The 17,875-nt window shown below is 45.4% G+C and overlaps 1 protein-coding gene and 1 non-coding gene across 2 annotated transcripts; one reads left to right on the forward strand and one right to left on the reverse strand.

Moving 5' to 3' along the window:
- Positions 1-75: 75 nt before the first annotated feature.
- Positions 76-12,488, forward strand: DFFA (DNA fragmentation factor subunit alpha). Its single transcript, XM_060141490.1, has 6 exons — positions 76-294; positions 2,515-2,676; positions 4,508-4,650; positions 9,520-9,709; positions 9,930-10,078; positions 11,020-12,488. The coding sequence occupies exons 1-6, from the start codon at positions 156-158 to the stop codon at positions 11,230-11,232; spliced, it is 996 nt and encodes a 331-aa protein (XP_059997473.1). The 5' UTR covers positions 76-155; the 3' UTR covers positions 11,233-12,488.
- On the reverse strand, positions 11,574-11,642 carry LOC132516614 (small nucleolar RNA SNORD77). The gene has a single exon (XR_009539433.1). It is a non-coding gene; the product is annotated as a small nucleolar RNA SNORD77 (small nucleolar RNA).
- Positions 12,489-17,875: the final 5,387 nt, after the last annotated feature.

The following is a 17,875-nucleotide window of genomic DNA, read 5'->3' on the forward strand; positions in this document are numbered from 1 at the left end:
CAACTAGAACTACATCTCCCGGTGTGCCTTGGTCCCACGCGTGATTTGCTACAGCAAGAACTACAACTCCCGGCATGCCGTGGGAGTGGAGTTGGGTAGGACTCCCGCGCCCAGCCCCCCTGACGTCCCCGCGTTGGTCAGGTCAGACCCTGAAGATGACGGAGGTGGTCGGGGGACCCAGCGTTCCAGAACCCAGCGAGATCCGGGCTCTAAAGCAGTGTCTCCTGTGTCGCAACCACAGCCGGGAACAGCACGGCGTGGCGGCCTCCTGCCTCGAGGAGCTGAGGAGCAAGGGTTGGCACGGGACGGGGGCGAGGACTTGGGGGGACGGGGGCGAGGACTTGGGGGGCCGGGGCCCGGGCTGAAGGGACCCGGGGAGAGGTGGGGATGTCCGGTGGGGCAAGGCGGGGTCAGGAGAGGCGACTTGGGGCTTCTTGTCTCTCGAGTGGAGCCTTGGAACAGAGATGACTCAGGTGGGTATGGCGACTTAGCAGTTTCATAGCGTTTTCCGGCACTTTAACTTAATTTATCTTGTGTGAGATTCATATGGTGGAGAGGCAGACGGGAAGCAATATGCGAATTAAGACAGACTCTACTTCGGTGCCTCGCCTCAGATGACTCAGATTTTGGATCGCACTCAGTCCACTGTATTCCTGTCACTCAGGCTCCCTAAGGTTATACTGGGTCCCCCAGCTGAGCCTATGGCGGGGTGGGAGCGGGTTTCCACAGTCAGCTCTGGCAGGTACCTGTGCGGTAAAGAGGGAGCTGTTACCGACCATCCGGGAGGGCCAGACAAGGAACGTCTGTTGTGAGTGACCGAGCTGACAGAAATTCTGAGCCGCATACCGTTACTAGCTGCCTGACCTTGCACTTAACCATCTCTCCATCCCCAGTTTTCTCATCAGCAAAGTGGGTGTATTTCCAGCCCTGATCCACAGGATTGGGACTCTGGAAGGAGATGAGATATTCAAATGACTTACACGTTGCTGGCCTGTAGCAGTAAATTGCTTACCCAAAGAAGTTCTATTGGTTAAACGTGTGTGTCATCCCCGGGCATGTAGTGGACGTGTGTGTCAGCGTGTTCAGGGCTTCCTCCCAGGGTCACCAAGCCCCATAGATATCAGACAGATGTCTTTCAGAGATGCAGGAACAGCCAAAGCACTCTAAATGCTTTAGTGACATGGTTTTTGCCATATAAGTGTTTACATATTTTTTGCTTGGCATGAAGTTGCTTAAGTTTTAGTGCCCCATCCGTGCGGTGGCTGGATGCATTTGGCACAGAGGCTTATGTAAGTGCTTGTGTTTCTGGAGCTCGGCCTATACAAGGCTTGCTGTTCTATTTGGGTGGAAGACAGCATTGCCCAATGATCTTTGTAGTCTCTTGGCTACTTCTCTGCCTACTCTAGTCCCATGAGCATTTTAGGCATTGCCATTACTAAATGGGATGGTACAGACCTGCCCTGGACAAAGCCTCTTGCCCAGTGATCATAAAGGTGAAAAGCTACTGTTACAAACTTCTGCCTTCTGCTTCTCTTATACTTTCCTATAGGTTAGTAAGGCTGCCAAGAAAGATACTGTGAGAATATAAAGTCATTTTTTTTCTTTTTTATAATTTTCTTCTTCTCTTTTTCTTTTTTTTCTTTGTGACATTTGACACATGGGAGAATTTGAGTAGACCACTGAGGAAATGAATGAAAGACTGCTTGTTCTCAAGGAATCAAATCAGACTTTGGTTTGTTGTTCATCCAAGTAAAGGCTCAAGTGCATCCTAATGTGGGTGTAGAGTAGCTGGAAGAAAAACACATTTTCAAGAGCCAGACTGTGTGGGTTGAAATGCCGGCTCTGCCACTTACTGTGTGACCTTGGGCAAATTACTTAACTTCTCTGAGCCTTGGGCTTGACATCCGTAAAAATGGGAGTAACAATAGTATCTGCGTTATAGGATTTTTAGGAGATTAAATGCTGTATGTGAAAAGCACTTAGTACAGTACCAGGGACATGGTAAGTGTTATATTAGTACTAGTGGTCATCATTATAGTTATTATAGTTATTATTACCAGGGATTTTTCTAGGCTCTGGGGGCATACTTTTTTTAAAAAATTTATTTTTGGCTGCACTGGGTGTTCGTTGCTGCGTGGGGGCTTTCTCTAGTTGAGGCAAGCGGGGGCTACTCTTCGCTGCGGTGCGCAGGCTTCTCATTGCAGTGGCTTCTCTTGTTGCGGAGCACAGGTTCTAGGCGTGCGGGTTTCAGTAGTTGCGGCACACGGGCTCAGCAGTTCTGGCTCGCAGGCTCTAGAGCACAGGCTCAGTAGTTGTGGCACATGGGCTTAGTTGCTCCGTGGCATGTGGGATCGTCTCGGACCAGGGCTCAAACCTGTGTCCCATGCATTGGCAGACAGATTCTTAACCACTGTGCCACCAGGGAAGTCCCAGGGCATACGTATTGAGAGTGCAAGGACAGATGTAATTTCCCTATGGATACTTGTCAATTACCAAATATTTTATTCCTCTCAGCTTGTGACATTCTGGCCATTGACAAGTCCCTGGCACCAGTCACCCTGGTCCTGGCAGAGGATGGCACCATAGTGGATGATGACGATTACTTCCTGTGTCTTCCTGCCAATACTAAGTTTGTGGCACTGGCTGGGAATGAGACGTGGGCTTACAACAATTCAGGTAAGAAATGCTGGCCGTATATACTATATACCATCCATCATGATTTATTTTACAGCATAGGCACCTGGTTGCTGTTTGGTTGGCTGTTTTAAGCATTTATGCAGCAAACGTTTACTGAGCACCTTCTGTATACCAGAGCGGTGCTGGGTCTGGGGATGAAGATGAATGAGACGGGCTCAGTTCTCAAATAATTCACAGACCGACAGCAACTAAAACGCAGCAAGGGAGAGAGATCTGTGCTGCAGGTTGGGTCAGACTGTCTGGTCTGAATCCTGGCTCTGCCATTTACTAGCCATGTGACCTTGAGCAAATTATCTAACATTTCAGCCCCGTATTGAGATAATAATTACAGTACCTGTCTCCTAGCGTTGTTGTAAGGATACTAGAACATAGTACATATCAAGCCAGGGCTTCTCAACAGTCCTACTGACATTTTGGGCTGGAGAATTCTTTGTTGTGGGGTTGCTGTCCTGTGTCTTGCAGGATGTTTAGCAGCATCGCTGGCCTTTACCTGCTAGGTGTCAGTAGCATCTCCTCACCCTAATTGTGACAACCAAAAATGCCTCTAGACATTGTCAAATGTCTACTGGGGGTGGGACGGGCAAAATCACTCCCAGTTGAGAGCCACTGATAGAAAGCATTTAGATCTTACCTGGTACACAGTAAGACAAATAAATATTACCTGTCACCATCATTAGCATCATCCTCACTGGAAATACAAAGGGAACTCATATTGACGGGCAAGGATCAAAGAGCTAAAGAAGTGTCTTGAGGAAAGTCCCTAGAGGAAGTCACCCTTCAGCGATGGCTTTCCCAGCCACCTTTGTGCCTGGGCCCAAGGGACAGCGAACAGTGGCTGCGGCTGCTCCAGTCAAGGATAGGACCCATCCCCAAGCACAGGCGAAGTGCTGATGAGGATGAATGTTTTTGCATACAGAGTAGAACACACCCACAGACACAAAGACTAACCTAGGGCTTCCCTGGTGGCGCAGTGGCTGAGAGTCCGCCCGCCGATGCGGGGGACGCGGGTTCGTGCCCCGGTCCGGGAGGATCCCACATGCCGCGGAGCGGCTGGGCCCGTGAGCCATGGCCGCTGGGCCTGCGCGTCCGGAGCCTGTGCTCCGCAACGGGAGAGGCCCCAACAGTGAGAGGCCCGAGTACTGCAAAAAAAAAAAAAAAAAACTAACCTAAAGGGAAGTGTGACAGTATCCTGGGTATGCATAAGCATACATTGGATTTAAGTGGCTTTCTTCCATAAAAGAATACAGAGCAGTTTCACACAGAAATAACTGGAAGATGGGGACTTCCCCGGTGGTCCACTGGTAAAAAAAATCCACCTTCCAATGAAGGGGATGTGGGTTCGATCCCTGGTCCGGGAACTAAGGTCCCATATGCCACGGGGCAACTAAGCCCTCGCGCCACAGCTACTGAGCCTGCACGCCACAACTAGAGAGCCCACACACCACAACTAGAGAGCCCACGTGCCACAAACTACAGAGCCCATGTGCTCTGGAGCCCACGTGCCACAACTAGAGAGAAGCCCACACACCGCAGCGAATGATCCCTCATGCCAAAGATCCCCGCATGCTGCAGCCAAAAAAAAAAAAAAGAAAGAAATTGAAGATGGAACAAGAGGGAAAATTAAGGTCCTAGATGGGGATTGGCTTCCCCATGAATCCCTGAGAAAAGGTGCTTCCTTCACCATCTAAATTATTCTAAGTGATCTGTCGGAAGGATGTGCCGACATCCTCGAGGTCTGAGTTGGAGGAGGAAGTGAAAACAGCACTTCCGGTTAATCTGACTCTGACGGGCATTTTCTCCCATGTATCAGATGGAGGTACGGCTTGGATTACCCAAGAGTCCTTTGATAGAGATGAAACAGACAGCGGGGCAGGGTTGAAGTGGAAGAATGTGGCCAGGCAGCTGAAAGAAGACCTGTCCAGCATCATCCTCCTGTCCGAGGAGGACCTCCAAGTAAGCCTCCTCCACAACCCATAGCCACGTTCCTCCAGCCTGTGCTTCCCCCAGCGCCTTAGTTGCCATGCATCCTGCCATAATAATTTCATTGCTTCTTAATTTTTAAGTAATTCTTAGATGACAACCAAGGTTCTTCATTTTCTAATTCTCTCACCTAGAGTAGGAAATTTTCACCCCTCACCCTGCATCAGAATCACCAGTGGAGCTTTTTTTTTTTTTTTTTTTTTTGCGGTACACGGTCCTCTCACTGCTGTGGCCTCTCCCGTTGCAGCTCCGGACGCGCAGGCTCAGCGGCCATGGCTCACAGGCCCAGCTGCTCCGCGGCATGTGGGATCTTCCCAGACTGGGACACGAACCCGTGTCCTCTGCATCAGCAGGCGGACTCTCAATCACTGCGCCACCAGGGAAGCCCACCAGTGGAGCTTTCTAAAAACACAGACGCCAAGGCCCCACCTAGACCCATTTAGGCCCAAGGCGTGGGTCAAGGATGTACTGCTAAAGAATGCAGATTAAATCTTAGCTCCATCTCTATGACTTTGAACCGGCAACTTAGCCTCCCTGCTTATGTTTCCTCTCCAGTAGAATTAGGATAAAAATAGTATTGTTAACTCAAAAAAATATCTATTGAGCCCCTGTCCTCTGCCTGACACAGTTCTATGCACAGGGGTGCAATGGTGAACAAGCCAGACACAGTCCCTGCTCTAATGGAACTCAAGTCCTGGTGGAAGGAGGCAGACAAAATAAGCAGCATGTCAGACAGGGCAGTGTGCCAAGAGTGGCGGGAAGGCTCCTGGAAGGAGGCGACCTTGTGGTGATTTTTTACACTTGTATATTTATTGTGAATAAATCATATTAATGCTTTCACATGGTTCAAAATCCAAGAGGTATAGAAGGATACACAGGTAGCCAGAAAGTAAGACAACCCAAATGTCCATCAGCTGATAACTAGATAAATAAAATGTGGTATATCCAAACAATGGACTATATTAGTCAGCCATAAAAAGGAATGGAGTATTAATACATGCTACAGCATGGATAAAACTTGAAAACATTATGCTAAGTGAAAGAAGCCAGACATGAAAGGCCACATATTTTATGATTGCATTTATATGAAATGGCCAGAATACACAAGTCCATAGAAATAGAAGGTAGATTAGTGGTTGCCTAGGGATGGGGTTGGTGGGGAGTTTTGAGGAGGAATAAGGAGGAACTACTAATGGGTACAGTTCTTTCTGGGTTGGTGAATATGTTCTAAGACTGATTGTGGTGGTGATTGCACTATCACAAGAAGACCACTAATTATACTGAAACCCACTGAATTATACATTTTATATGGGTGAATTGTATAGTATATTAACTATATCTCGATAAAGCTGGGTTTTTGGGGGGTTTTTTTGGCCACGGGGCATGTGGGATCTTAGTTTCCCGACCAGGAATTGAAGCCACGTCTCCTGCATTGGAAGCATGGAGTCTTAACCACTGGACCATCAGGGAAGTCCCTCAATTAAGCTGTTTAGAAAAAAAAGGATATACAGGAAAAGTCTGACTCCTGCCTCCAGCCACCCAACTTCCCCTTCCTGGAGACAACCAATCTGTCAGTTTCCCATTCCAGAGATATTTTATATACAAACAAATACATAAGTGTTTTCACCTCCTCCCCTATATCACACAAGTGGAAGCATCTCTACTCTGTTTTAATTTTTTTTTAATTTATTTATTTATTTTTGGCTGTGTTGGGTCTTCGTTGCTGAGCGCAGGCTTTCTCTAGTTGCAGTGAGCGGGGGCCACTCCTCATTGTGGTGCGCGGGCTTCTCATTGCAGTGGCTTCTCGTTGCAGAGCATGGGCTCTAAGCGCACGGGCTTCGGTAGTTGTGGCACACAGGCTCAGTAGTTGTGGCTCCTGGGCTCTAGAGCACAGGCTCAGTAGTTGTGGCACACGGGCTTAGTTGCTCCACAGCATGTGGGATCTTCCCGGACCAGGGCTCAAACGCGTGACTCCTGCACTGGCAGGCAGATTCTTAACCACTGTGCCACCAGGGAAGCCCTCTGCTCTGTCTTTAAGATTTGGAAAGTATTCCAGATCAGTTTATAAAAGACATCCTCACCTCTTTTTCACCACTGCATAATATTCCATTTCATGTCTGTACCATGACTTATTTAATGAGACTCCCCCACTGGGGGACATGTGGGTGTCATCAGTCTTGCTCTTCTAGTCAGTGGTGCAAAAAGCTTAGATCAGTGTCATTTTTCACACATGCTTGTGCATAGAATAAATTCATAGAATTTAGTTGAGAAACATTGGCAGGTCCCAAGAGGAGACCCTGAAGGACAAGAGGAAGCTTGTCATGGAAAGGTTGGGGCCAGAGTGTTCCAGGCAGAGGGAGGGCAGGAGCAAGCTTGATTTTTTTTCTTTCTTGTTTTTTCTTTTTCTTATTTATTTATTTATTTATTTATTTTTGCGGTATGTGTGCCTCTCACTGTTGTGGCCTCTCCCGTTACGGAGCACAGATTCCGGACACGCAGGCTCAGTGGCCATGGCTCACGGGCCTAGCCACTCCGCGGCACGTGGGATCTTCCCAGACCAGGGCACGAACCCATGTCCCCTGCATCGGCAGGCGGACTCTCAACCACTGCGCCACCAGGGAAGCCCTGTTTTTTCTTTTTTATGAAACAGAAAGGGGGGACTTCCCTGGCGGTCCAGTGGTTAAGACTCTGCGCTTCCACTGCAGGGGGTGTAGGTTCGATCCCTGGTTGGGGAATTAAGATCCCACATGCCCTGTGGCCAAAAAAAAAAAGAAACAGAAAGGGGTCATGAGATCCCTTCCCATCCCAACAGACTAGTATATTATGATACCCCTAGAATAAGGAGTACAGCAGTCCTTACCAAAATAGGGATACCAGAATATCAGTGAGCCTGGCCCTGACAGCTAGGCTCCACAGGGAAGCTTAGGACAGGAGCTGGCAGAGGCTGGCCATGCGACAGGTAGAGGAAAGGTACCACCATCTCGGGGACCACGGGGAGTGAGAACAGATGGGAGGGAAGGGAGGAGCCCAGGGATCAATTACACAGCGTCCTGAGGATTAGAACTGACTGATCCTTGGGACGTTATTAACTGCTCTTGCCTCATTTTCCTAATCTGGTATGGTGGTGGTAATACTAGTACTAACCTCAGAAGGTTTGTACCTCTTGAATTTTGAGCCTTATGAATGTATATTAATACTACTTGTTCGAAAATTGATGCAATATGAAAGTTAAGGATAACTCATAAAGTCACCTCTTCAAAGAGGCCTTTCCCAATCTAGAGCAGCCCACCTCGTCACTTTCTGTCCTAAGCGTTTTACATCAGTTTTCTCACTGATACATAGTAAGTGCTTGAGAAATGCAAACGCTTATTATTGCATTTCTTATTAAGCTCCATATTCTAATCTGCAGCTGAAGTTAGATTTACTCTCCAAGAATTTCAACAGTTTGATCTTTCTCTTATGAAGACTATTTTATTTTTTATTATTTTTTAAATTATTATTTTTTTAAATTTATTTTTGTCTGCCTTGGGTCTTCATTGCAAGCACGTGGGCTTTCTCTACTTGTGGCGAGCAGGGGCTACTCTTCGTTGCAGCGCACGGGCTTCTCATTGCGGTGGCTTCTCTTGCGGAGCACAGGCTGTAGGTGCGCAGGCTTCAGTTGTGGCATGAGGGCTCAGTAGCTGTGGCACACGGGCTTAGTTGCTCCACGACATGTGGGATCTTCCCAGACAAGGGCTCGAACCCGTGTCCCCTGAATTGGCAGGCGGATTCTTAACCACTGCGCCACCAGGGAAGCCCTGAAGACTATTTTTAATCTAATGCTGTATATGCCAAAAGATTGAGCCTTCTTAAGATCTAGGGTATGATAAGTGAGGTCTCCCTTATTTCACAGACTGAACACGTCATTTAAAAGCTGAGTAGTTTATATTTGAAAAATAGTCGTTCAAAGTACGAACATGTATAATAAAAATGTTTAACGTTAAAATCATCAGAAAGAGGGCCTTCCCTGGTGGCGCAGTGGTTGAGTCTGCCTGCCGATGCAGGGGACACGGGTTTGTGCCCCGGTCCAGGAAGATCCCACATGCGCGGAGCGGCTGAGCCCGTGAGCCATGGCCGCTGGGCCTGTGCATCCGGAGCCTGTGCTCCGCAACGGGAGAGGCCACAACAGTGAGAGGCCCGCGTACCGCAAAAAAAAAAAAAAAAAAAAATCATCAGAAAGACTTTTGCTTGAAATAGCCTCATACTGATTCATTGTACAAGTGATCATACACCTCCTCCTTTATATTCTGTACAATGTACAATGGGTTATTTAATATCAGGATTTTGTTTTAATTTTTATTTGGTGTATAGTTATTTACAATATTGTTTTAGTTTCTGCTGTACAGCAAAGTGAATCAGTTATACATATACATATATCCACTCCTTTTTAGATTCTTTTCCCAAATAGGTCATTATGGAGTATTGAGTAGAGTTCCCTGTGCTGTACAGTAGGTCATTATTAGTTATCTATTTTGTATATAGTAGTGTGTATATGTCAATCCCAGTCTCCCAGTTTACCCCTCCTCCCCCTTCCCCCCAGTAACCATAAGTTTGTTTTCTACATCTGTGACTCTATTTCTGTTTGTTTTGTTTTTAATAAGGCACTAAGGCAATATTTTCCTAATTTTTTCACCAGAGGAAAACTGAAAAAATTACATGCCTCTTTCCTGACTTTCAGGCAGCCATATTAGGTAACTTTGGGAACTAGATGTAATGAGTCTGAGAAATTGATGTATTTGAGAGCTATAACATCACATTTAGAAAGTACTTTCCGATTTCTTAAAGTCCATATTTGTTTGTCAGATGCTTATTGATGTCCCATGCTCAGAGCTGGCTCAGGAACTCAGCCAAAGTCGTGTCGCAGTCCAGGGGCTCCAGAACGCCCTCCAGCAGGTCCTTGACCAGAGGGAGGAAGCCCGTCAGTCCAAGCAGCTCTTGGAGCTTTACCTCCGGGCTTTGGAGAAGGAGGGCAGCATCCTGTTGAAGCAGCAAGGTAGGATTCATCGGCTGGGGGAGTTACACTGAGAACTCAGTAGAGCCTCTCCTTGAGAGAGAGCCAGATGCTTACCATGTGGTCAAGGACAGTGAAACCACAGCTGCTGGCATCTTGAGATGACAGGCTTCTGTCTGCCCAGCTGCCTGCTCTGGCTGGATGTTGGTATGGCTGTATGTGTACATGGTGTGCTGATCTCTGTCTCACATCTGCTTTGCAGAGTCCAAAGCTGGCCTCGGTGATGAGAGGGATGCAGTTGACACGGGTATTGGAGAGAGCTCCTCCGAAACTGCACTTACGAGCCAGATCCTTAATGCGCTGAAGGAGAAACCCGCACCAGAGCTGAGTTTGTCTAGTAAAGATTTGGAGGTGGGCGAGCACCAGGGACCCTGACCTTTGCAAGGAGAGGCTTGTATCAGGTTTTTTTCACCTCTGCAGACCTTGAATCATAGCTGTCAATTTGCCCATTATTATGCAAAGCATTTGCAAACATCTCATTTAATCCAAATCTTAAACAAAATGGGTGCCCTCCCTCAGATCATCAAACATTATTTTCTGATCCAAAGTAGGTAATGAAATGTCTGACCCCGACAGGGAGGAATAGCAGGACTCAGGCTTCTGAGATGCATCTGTCAGTGGTTGAAAAAGATCCATAGGCCATAGAAGCACATAAAATATCCTTGAGAGAGGCCCACTCGAGGGGATCATCTTGTGCCCTCAGACCAGGGAACTGGAGGCTTGATGAAGGGAACACATCAAAGTGGGTGCTCCTTCTTTCTTTCCTTTTTTTTGGGGGGGGATTTGCTGTAGCTTGTGTTTTTGTTTCATCAGTTGTTTCACAGTTATTTTATTTTTATTTTTTATTTTATTTTTGGCCATGGCGAGTGGCATGTGGGATCTTAGTTTCCCGACCAGGGATAGAACCTGTGCCCCCTGCAGTGGGAGTGCAGAATCTTAACCACTGGGCTGCCAGGGAAGTCCCTGGGTGCTCCTTATGCTTCACCCTTGCCCCTGTTCCCAGTACTTCCTTGGTGTAGCTAGAAGGGAAAGAAGCTGTACTGACTTGAGCTTGGCTAAATTTCCTGTGAGCGGAGGACTTTATTGTTGCTCCAAGTAAACTACTCTCTAGATGTCCTTTCCTGTTGGTGTTGTATGGTGAGAAGAGGCCTGTGACAATTGAATATGAAGGAGACCTGGCATTTCAGCATAAAGACATGACATAGACTGATATTGCCGATTCTCACCCCCCTAAAGAAAATTACGAGAGCAGCAGAGGTGCTGGTTCTTAATGGTTCTTACTCTTGCCGCAGTTGGTTGCCAAGGAGGACCCTAAAGCACTGGCTGTTGCTTTGAACTGGGACATAAAGAAGACGGAAGCTGTTCAACAGACCTGTAATCAGGAACTTAGCCTGCGCCTCCAGCAGGTACAGAGCTTGTATTCTCTGAGGAGCATTTCAGCAAGGAGGAGTTCGCTGCCTGGAGAAGTGCAGAATCCCAAACAAGCCAGACGAGACCCCACATAGCCGGCAGCCAGAAGCATGCCAAAGAAAACCAGTGTGACCAGTGTCAGTGTCAGTAAATACCTTCAGCCTAACCTTTGTAGCTCCCTACATACTCCTCTACCCCCTGCCTTCGAGAATGTTCTCCTGGAACAGGCTGGAAGACAGGCTTCATGCCCTTTCCAGAAAAGCTATTCCAGATCTCCACATGGACTCTCTGACCTATTTTGAACCACAGAGCTGCACCAGCAATATCCCACCTCCTCTAACTGCAAGTTCTTATGTTCTCTGACAGTAGTTGTAAAGGGCAGGGAAAAGAAATTGTCATATTTCAGACCCACTATTATTTTTTTAACTTTTTTTTCTTCTACATCAGATAAATGGTATATCTCTTTCAAGATTCAATCTGTTGAACTATGCAACCATCATAGTAATAGACCCACTATTCTTATTCTAAAGATGCAACTGCAGAATTTTAAACACAAAATAACAGTAGAGAAGATGACATATCAGAGTGTTGATTATGGCCACAAACTTGTTTCTCAAGTTAAGGAATTTTTTCGTTTGTTTTAAAGGCACGTATTAAATTTGCAGACCATAGGGACATATGGAGAGTAATTCACCATTTCTAATATCTAATTCAGTATTGTGAAATTATATGCATTACCACAGTGAAACTTTTCAGTTTTCTAATGTGTTTTATCAGCAGGGGGTATAAAACGGTCATTAAATCAGTCTCCATGAGATATGACTCCAGGTCTCTCTGGGTGCAAAGCAGAGACTTCTGGTTTATATTCCCCGTTTCTGTACAAGCTTGTTCTTCGGGTTTTGTAATCTACAATGCAGTCTCTTTGCAGGGAAAAGATAATTAGTTACTGACTTATTTGACTTACTTTTTAAGCATACTTAGAGGAAAACAGAATGCTATTAACAGATACATTGGCTAATTATTAAGTAAAGAAATACAACGATAAGTAAGTCCTAGGGCGAGGGAGAGGTACAGAAAACAAACAGAACAAAAAGAACTGTTTCCTTCTGCTGTGCCCTTCCTCAAGGAGGACTCAGACCTACGCAGCGTGCTCTTACTAATGCCTTACGTATTTGGTTCTCACTTATTAGCCCCAATATTTCTTTTTTAATAGCATATTTTATAATGCCTTCTTAATTATCCTTAAATGAAAGCCAGAGTTGATAACCTACCTATGTGCATACCTTCATCAACATAATACCCCCAAATGTAGTATTTCAAAAGAAATAAAGGAAAATAATTTCCAACAAAATGGTGTGTATCTCAGTGTCACTTTCTGGAGATGACCATACGAAAGGCACAATGAAGCTGTCAGATGCGTGTACTTACCCACTGAATTACTGTGAATCTGTTAAGAGGCAGCCAGGCGCGGTGTGTAGTGACTGTCAACTCAAATACCACAAGCAGCATTGCCCTTTGTAATGGGATTTCCCAAAACAGTGATGTTCTGGACAGAGTAACAAATCTATCCTCGATTTACAAGGTGGCTGCATTCTTGACAGATCCAGGGAACGTTAAAACTGGAAAAAATACTTTGTATTTACATATAAAACAGAATTAGGTTTGGGGCTAATTTGGAAGAGGTTTTCATCCCTATGATGTATTTACATATAAAACAGAATTAGGTTTGGGGCTAATTTGGAAGAGGTTTTCATCCCTATGAACATCCAGAATGACATATAAAAGTCAGGTGGGGGCGGGGCTTCCCTGGAGGCGCAGTGGTTGAGAGTCCGCCTGCCGATGCAGGGGACACAGGTTCGTGCCCCGGTCCGGGAAGATCCCACATGCCGCGGAGCAGCTGGGCCCGTGAGCCACGGCCGCTGAGCCTGCGCGTCCAGAGCCTGTGCTCCGCAACAGGAGAGGCCACAACAGTGAGAGGCCTGTGTACTGCAAAAAAAAAAAAAAAAAAGGGGGGGGGGGGAAGAAAATCATGTGGGATATGGGATGATTCTTCATTGTGTGGAACAGTCATGTGCTTTGCAGGAAGAGGAGCATCCCACATCCTACCCCACCCACTCAATGCCAGTAGCAACCTCCAGGTATTGAGGCAACTGAAAACAGCCCCACACATTTTCCGAATGCCCCTGGAGGGGTAGTAATGCCAGCTGAGGATTTTTATAGCAGTTTGTAGTCTGCTCTGTGCCAGCACCTACCACACTGGACCCTCAAAACTGAGTGAGCTAATAAGCAGGGCATGGCTTGTCGCCTCTCATTTTATGCATGAGCAAAGTTGTGCTCAGGGAGGGTCAATGACTTGCCTCATGTCACAAGGCTAATTGGAGGGCCAGGGTTCAAAGGCAGGTCTTCTGGTTCTAATTCCAGTGTTCTTTCTACTTATTTGTATTTTCTCTTAAGTCCACAGTCTTTCCTACTCTACATCCAGATGACTGGTTTTGTTAATACCAGTGGAATAAGTTGGAGTCAGCTCCAACCGGAAAAGGCCTAATATGTCTGCAACATGACTGCCCAAAGATTTCTAACTGTAGTCACTGTGCTGGTGGTGTAAGAGAAGTAAATCAGCCTTGTGAACGCTGTGTAGTTAGCCCAGTAGTAAAGGAAGCCTGTATGCCAGAAATGATAGAATAGCATCTCTATTCACCAATTCTGTCAACATTTCCATCTTTGCCCTGCTGAATGAAAAATGTTTTCTTCAGTTATTTCTGTCAAATACACAGTAGAGCTTTAGTTGACTGGCCTGGGTGTTGGGATTGGTCTTCTGTACTTGAAACAAACCCACCAAGCATCTCAGCTGCATAGGAGAGTGGAAAAAGAACTATGGGTTTTGGAGTGAGACAGACCCACGTTGAGTCTAACCTTATGGGACAGTAGTTTCCAAAAATGTAAGGTTAGCCTAAGGCCCCAAGATTAAAAGGGTTAAATGAAGTTAAGTATGAGGAAGAGCATAGAACCCAGCACAGAGTCAGTGTAGGGAATGGTTCCCTTTCACCGCCCCAGGGCCAGAGATGGGGGCAGGAGCAAAGACCTTCCTTGGGTCTGCAAACCCTAGACCAAATGTGGAGTGACAGTTATTTTGCCCCAGCTGCCACTTACCTTCCTTACACCACGGTGCCTCCAGGTCTTCTAGAATAGAAATGTAGCAGCACAGCAATATGTCTAAAAATAGGAGAGGAGAGAGAGAGCAGGGAATGCCTGTTCTTATGTTAGGAGAAAAGAACGTCAAAGAAAGCAACTGGGACTAATGAACTCTACATTAGCCATATTCCATTCTTTCAACTCAAGTCAAATGTCGGTCCCCATTAGGCAACTGGCTTTGACAGAAGCTGTGCTAATTACCACTTACCAACCTTTAATTTCTGGGTAAAAGAAAAAGGAAAAAAACTAATGGATTTTTCATTTTCCAGAGAGAAAGGAATAAAATAATAGTCTTAAAAAATACATTAATTACAAGAATTATTAATGTACCTTTACTAACCAGATTTTTAAATTTCCTAATTATCTAGTCTTTTATTATCTTTTTTTTTTTTTGCCTTCAGGGTTTTTTTCTTATTTTGTTGTATTTATAGAGTTTTGCCTTAAATTATTTTGGCTGTGTCTTATATTACTTGAGGTTTTTAAGTAATAAAGGGGAGGGGTGGAGTCCTCCATCCTATTTGGAAGCTTCCAATGAAGGGAACAGATTCACTCCTCCCCAGGAGCTGCATTAAATTTTCAGATTGCAGATCCTTAAAGTTAGCTGTTTGCTCAAACTAAGTCAGACAACACTTCCACAATTATAAGGAAGTGAACCAACAGGTTAATGCAGGGCTATGGGATTTTCTTCGGTATTTTCTAATATCATGTTACAAGAACTATCACCCAGAAAATTCTAGCTTTTTCTCCAGCTTACAGTTATTTTAATAAGACAAACACGTATCTGTTCACTTAACTATTTAATTATAAATAGAAAGGATAACTTCGTGTTAATTTTTATTAGGGTTATAAGAAGCTAGAAATAGTGGATTGCCCAGCTGTGCTTTGCCTCTTCCTTCCTAGTCTAGAAACAGAACTTCTTTTTCAGAGCTAAATGACATTTCCTCTTCTGATTTGTTCAAAATCGAATCCCTATCTCTATCGAAGAAGCTGCTGTTATTAAGATGTGGGTTATCCCTTCAGCAGGCGCTGTCAATTCAAGGTGTTTACGTATCTCCCATGAGCTTACTGGTCTGACTTTCCACTGAAATGGTTTGCTGTCAGCACTGACATATGAATACTATGAAAGGATTTCTGTCGAATGCTTATACCACATCAGTTCTTCCTTAGCAGTTAAGGATCTATTCTGGTGAAATACTGGAAATAAATGCAAGAGAATGCATTAGAAGCTGTCCAGGTCTTGATGTCCTAGATCTACACATTTGACTATATTGAACTACACAAAGGTAGACTTTAAGATGGTAGGAAATCAACCTAATTTACCCATTTTACCCTAATTTATTAATCATGAGCATTTTACTCTAGTCTGACATGCAGTTGATGCCAGTTAACATTTTATCAAGGCCACTGAACTAAGGTAGGCTTAAACTTGATGAATTTCCTGGCAGTGTCATTAGCATAGCTTCATTTCCTTCAGACATTACTTAGTTAAAAGTTACAGGGCCATCCCTGGTGGTCCAGTGGTTAAGACTCCGTGCTTCCACTGCAGGGTCACAGGTTCGATCCCTGGTCAGGGAACTAAGATCCCGCATGCTACACGGTGCGGCCAAAAAAAAAAAAAAAGTTACAATCTCCAGTCTTAAGAACTGTGTATGTATGACCCCAACTGAAACTGAAAAACAGTGAGCATGCTTTTCTTCTAGAAGAATCTTCAGTTTTGAAGGTTAGCTGGCCTTTCAGGCAGGCATCTTCCACCAGTGCACTGACCCGATTACTGGTCTCTGAAAGCTGCTGTGTTTGGAAATGTGGATGCTATTAAGGCACTTCCATCCCATTATACTTTACTCAGCTAGTAATTATGAATATGAGCTCAGCTCTGTGGAAAACAGAATGGAACGGTCAGCAGTCATACTCCGTGAGTCTGCTCCCCTTGTGTCCAGAGAAGAAAATATCACAATACCCTCCAGCCAGCCTTTGCCGGTTTTCCTGATAATAGCCCTGACCCTCAGAAACTTTCTGTAACTCCAGGTTTGAATCTCTAAGCTTCAAAGTTTAGCATCTGAAAAACCTCATGCTGGAAGTTTTCTTCAGAGTCTGATTCAAGAGCCATAAACAATACGTATAATCAAGGAAGGATTTCAGGGCTACAGGGGAGAACTGAAATTTGATTAGGGTTTGGAACTGAGCACTTGTTTACTCCTGCCTTCATCTCAGAGGACCCAGATGCTGGTCCACATGGGGCTCGACAGTCGCTCTGCATTATATCACACAGAAAGGAATCTCCCCCTCGTTTACCCACCATTCACTCACTTCTGTGGGAAATTACTGAGGAAAGGGAAAATATAACAATTATACACATATCAATACATATGCATCGGTCTCCAAATGAAGTCCGGATCCTGTGACTCTGGAAGTCCTTGTATTAGCAGTGGAGGCAATTAGGCTACAGGCTGGGCAGCAGCACTGCTCACTATGCTTGACCTGAAATAAGCCTGAAGCTCTCCTCCATAAAAAGAATTGTAACAAATTAATATTAACTAGTTAAAATTAGTACAGGTACTGTTTTTTTTTTTGCGGTACGCGGGCCTCACTGCCGCGGCCTCTCCTGCTGCGGAGCACAGGCTCTGGACGCGCAAGCTCAGCGGCCATGGCTCACGGGCCTAGCTGCTCCGCGGCACTCAGGACCCTCCCAGACCGGGGCACGAACCCGTGTACCCTGCATCGGCAGGCGGATTCCCAACCACTGCGCCACCAGGGAAGCCCCAGTACAGGTACTTTTTAACAGCAGTTTCGAATGTAACTTTTATAAGCATGTCAACATGATGTTGTCTGCCTAATAGCGTGGCATTTGTTTTTAAATTAATTTTAGCTAAAACATGAGGAACAATCATTTTGTTCTTTGAGCACAATGTTAAAAATTGCTTTTAATATGAGGGGAAATATTGTTTAAATTAGACAGTTTTTTTTTTTTTGTGGTACGCGGGCCTCTCACCGCTGTGGCCTCTCGCGTTGCGGAGCACAGGCTCCAGACACGCAGGCTCAGCGGCCATGGCTCACGGGCCCAGCCGCTCCGCGGCATGTGGGATCTTCCTGGACCGAGGCATGAACCCATGTCCCCTGCATCGGCAGGCGGACTCTCAACCACTGCGCCACCAGGGAAGCCCTAAATTAGACAGTTTATATCAAAATAAACTGTAATGTTATTCTGAACACTTAAATATGTAGCTTTTAGCTATTTTAAATCAAAGCAAGGAAGACAAGGACAGAACCACCTCTAAGCACATAATGAAGGTGGAAGGCAAGCCCCATGGCTGCATTGACGATAACGGAAAAAGCCACAAAAATCTTTATCAAAAATACTCTCTTTGGGTTCCAAATTACTCAAGACACTCAGTATTGGGTGTTTTTGGAGTTTAAATAAAAACTACTTTTCAAATTACACGAGAAAGAGAAGACAACTGCATAAAGAAGAAAGATCACGGCTGATGAATACATTTTTATTCAGATCCATCCTTACACTTCTTTGCATGAGTAATTATGGGTGGGGTT

Source organism: Lagenorhynchus albirostris, chromosome 2, assembly GCF_949774975.1.
Source record: "Lagenorhynchus albirostris chromosome 2, mLagAlb1.1, whole genome shotgun sequence".
In the NCBI taxonomy this organism is placed as follows: domain Eukaryota; kingdom Metazoa; phylum Chordata; class Mammalia; order Artiodactyla; family Delphinidae; genus Lagenorhynchus; species Lagenorhynchus albirostris.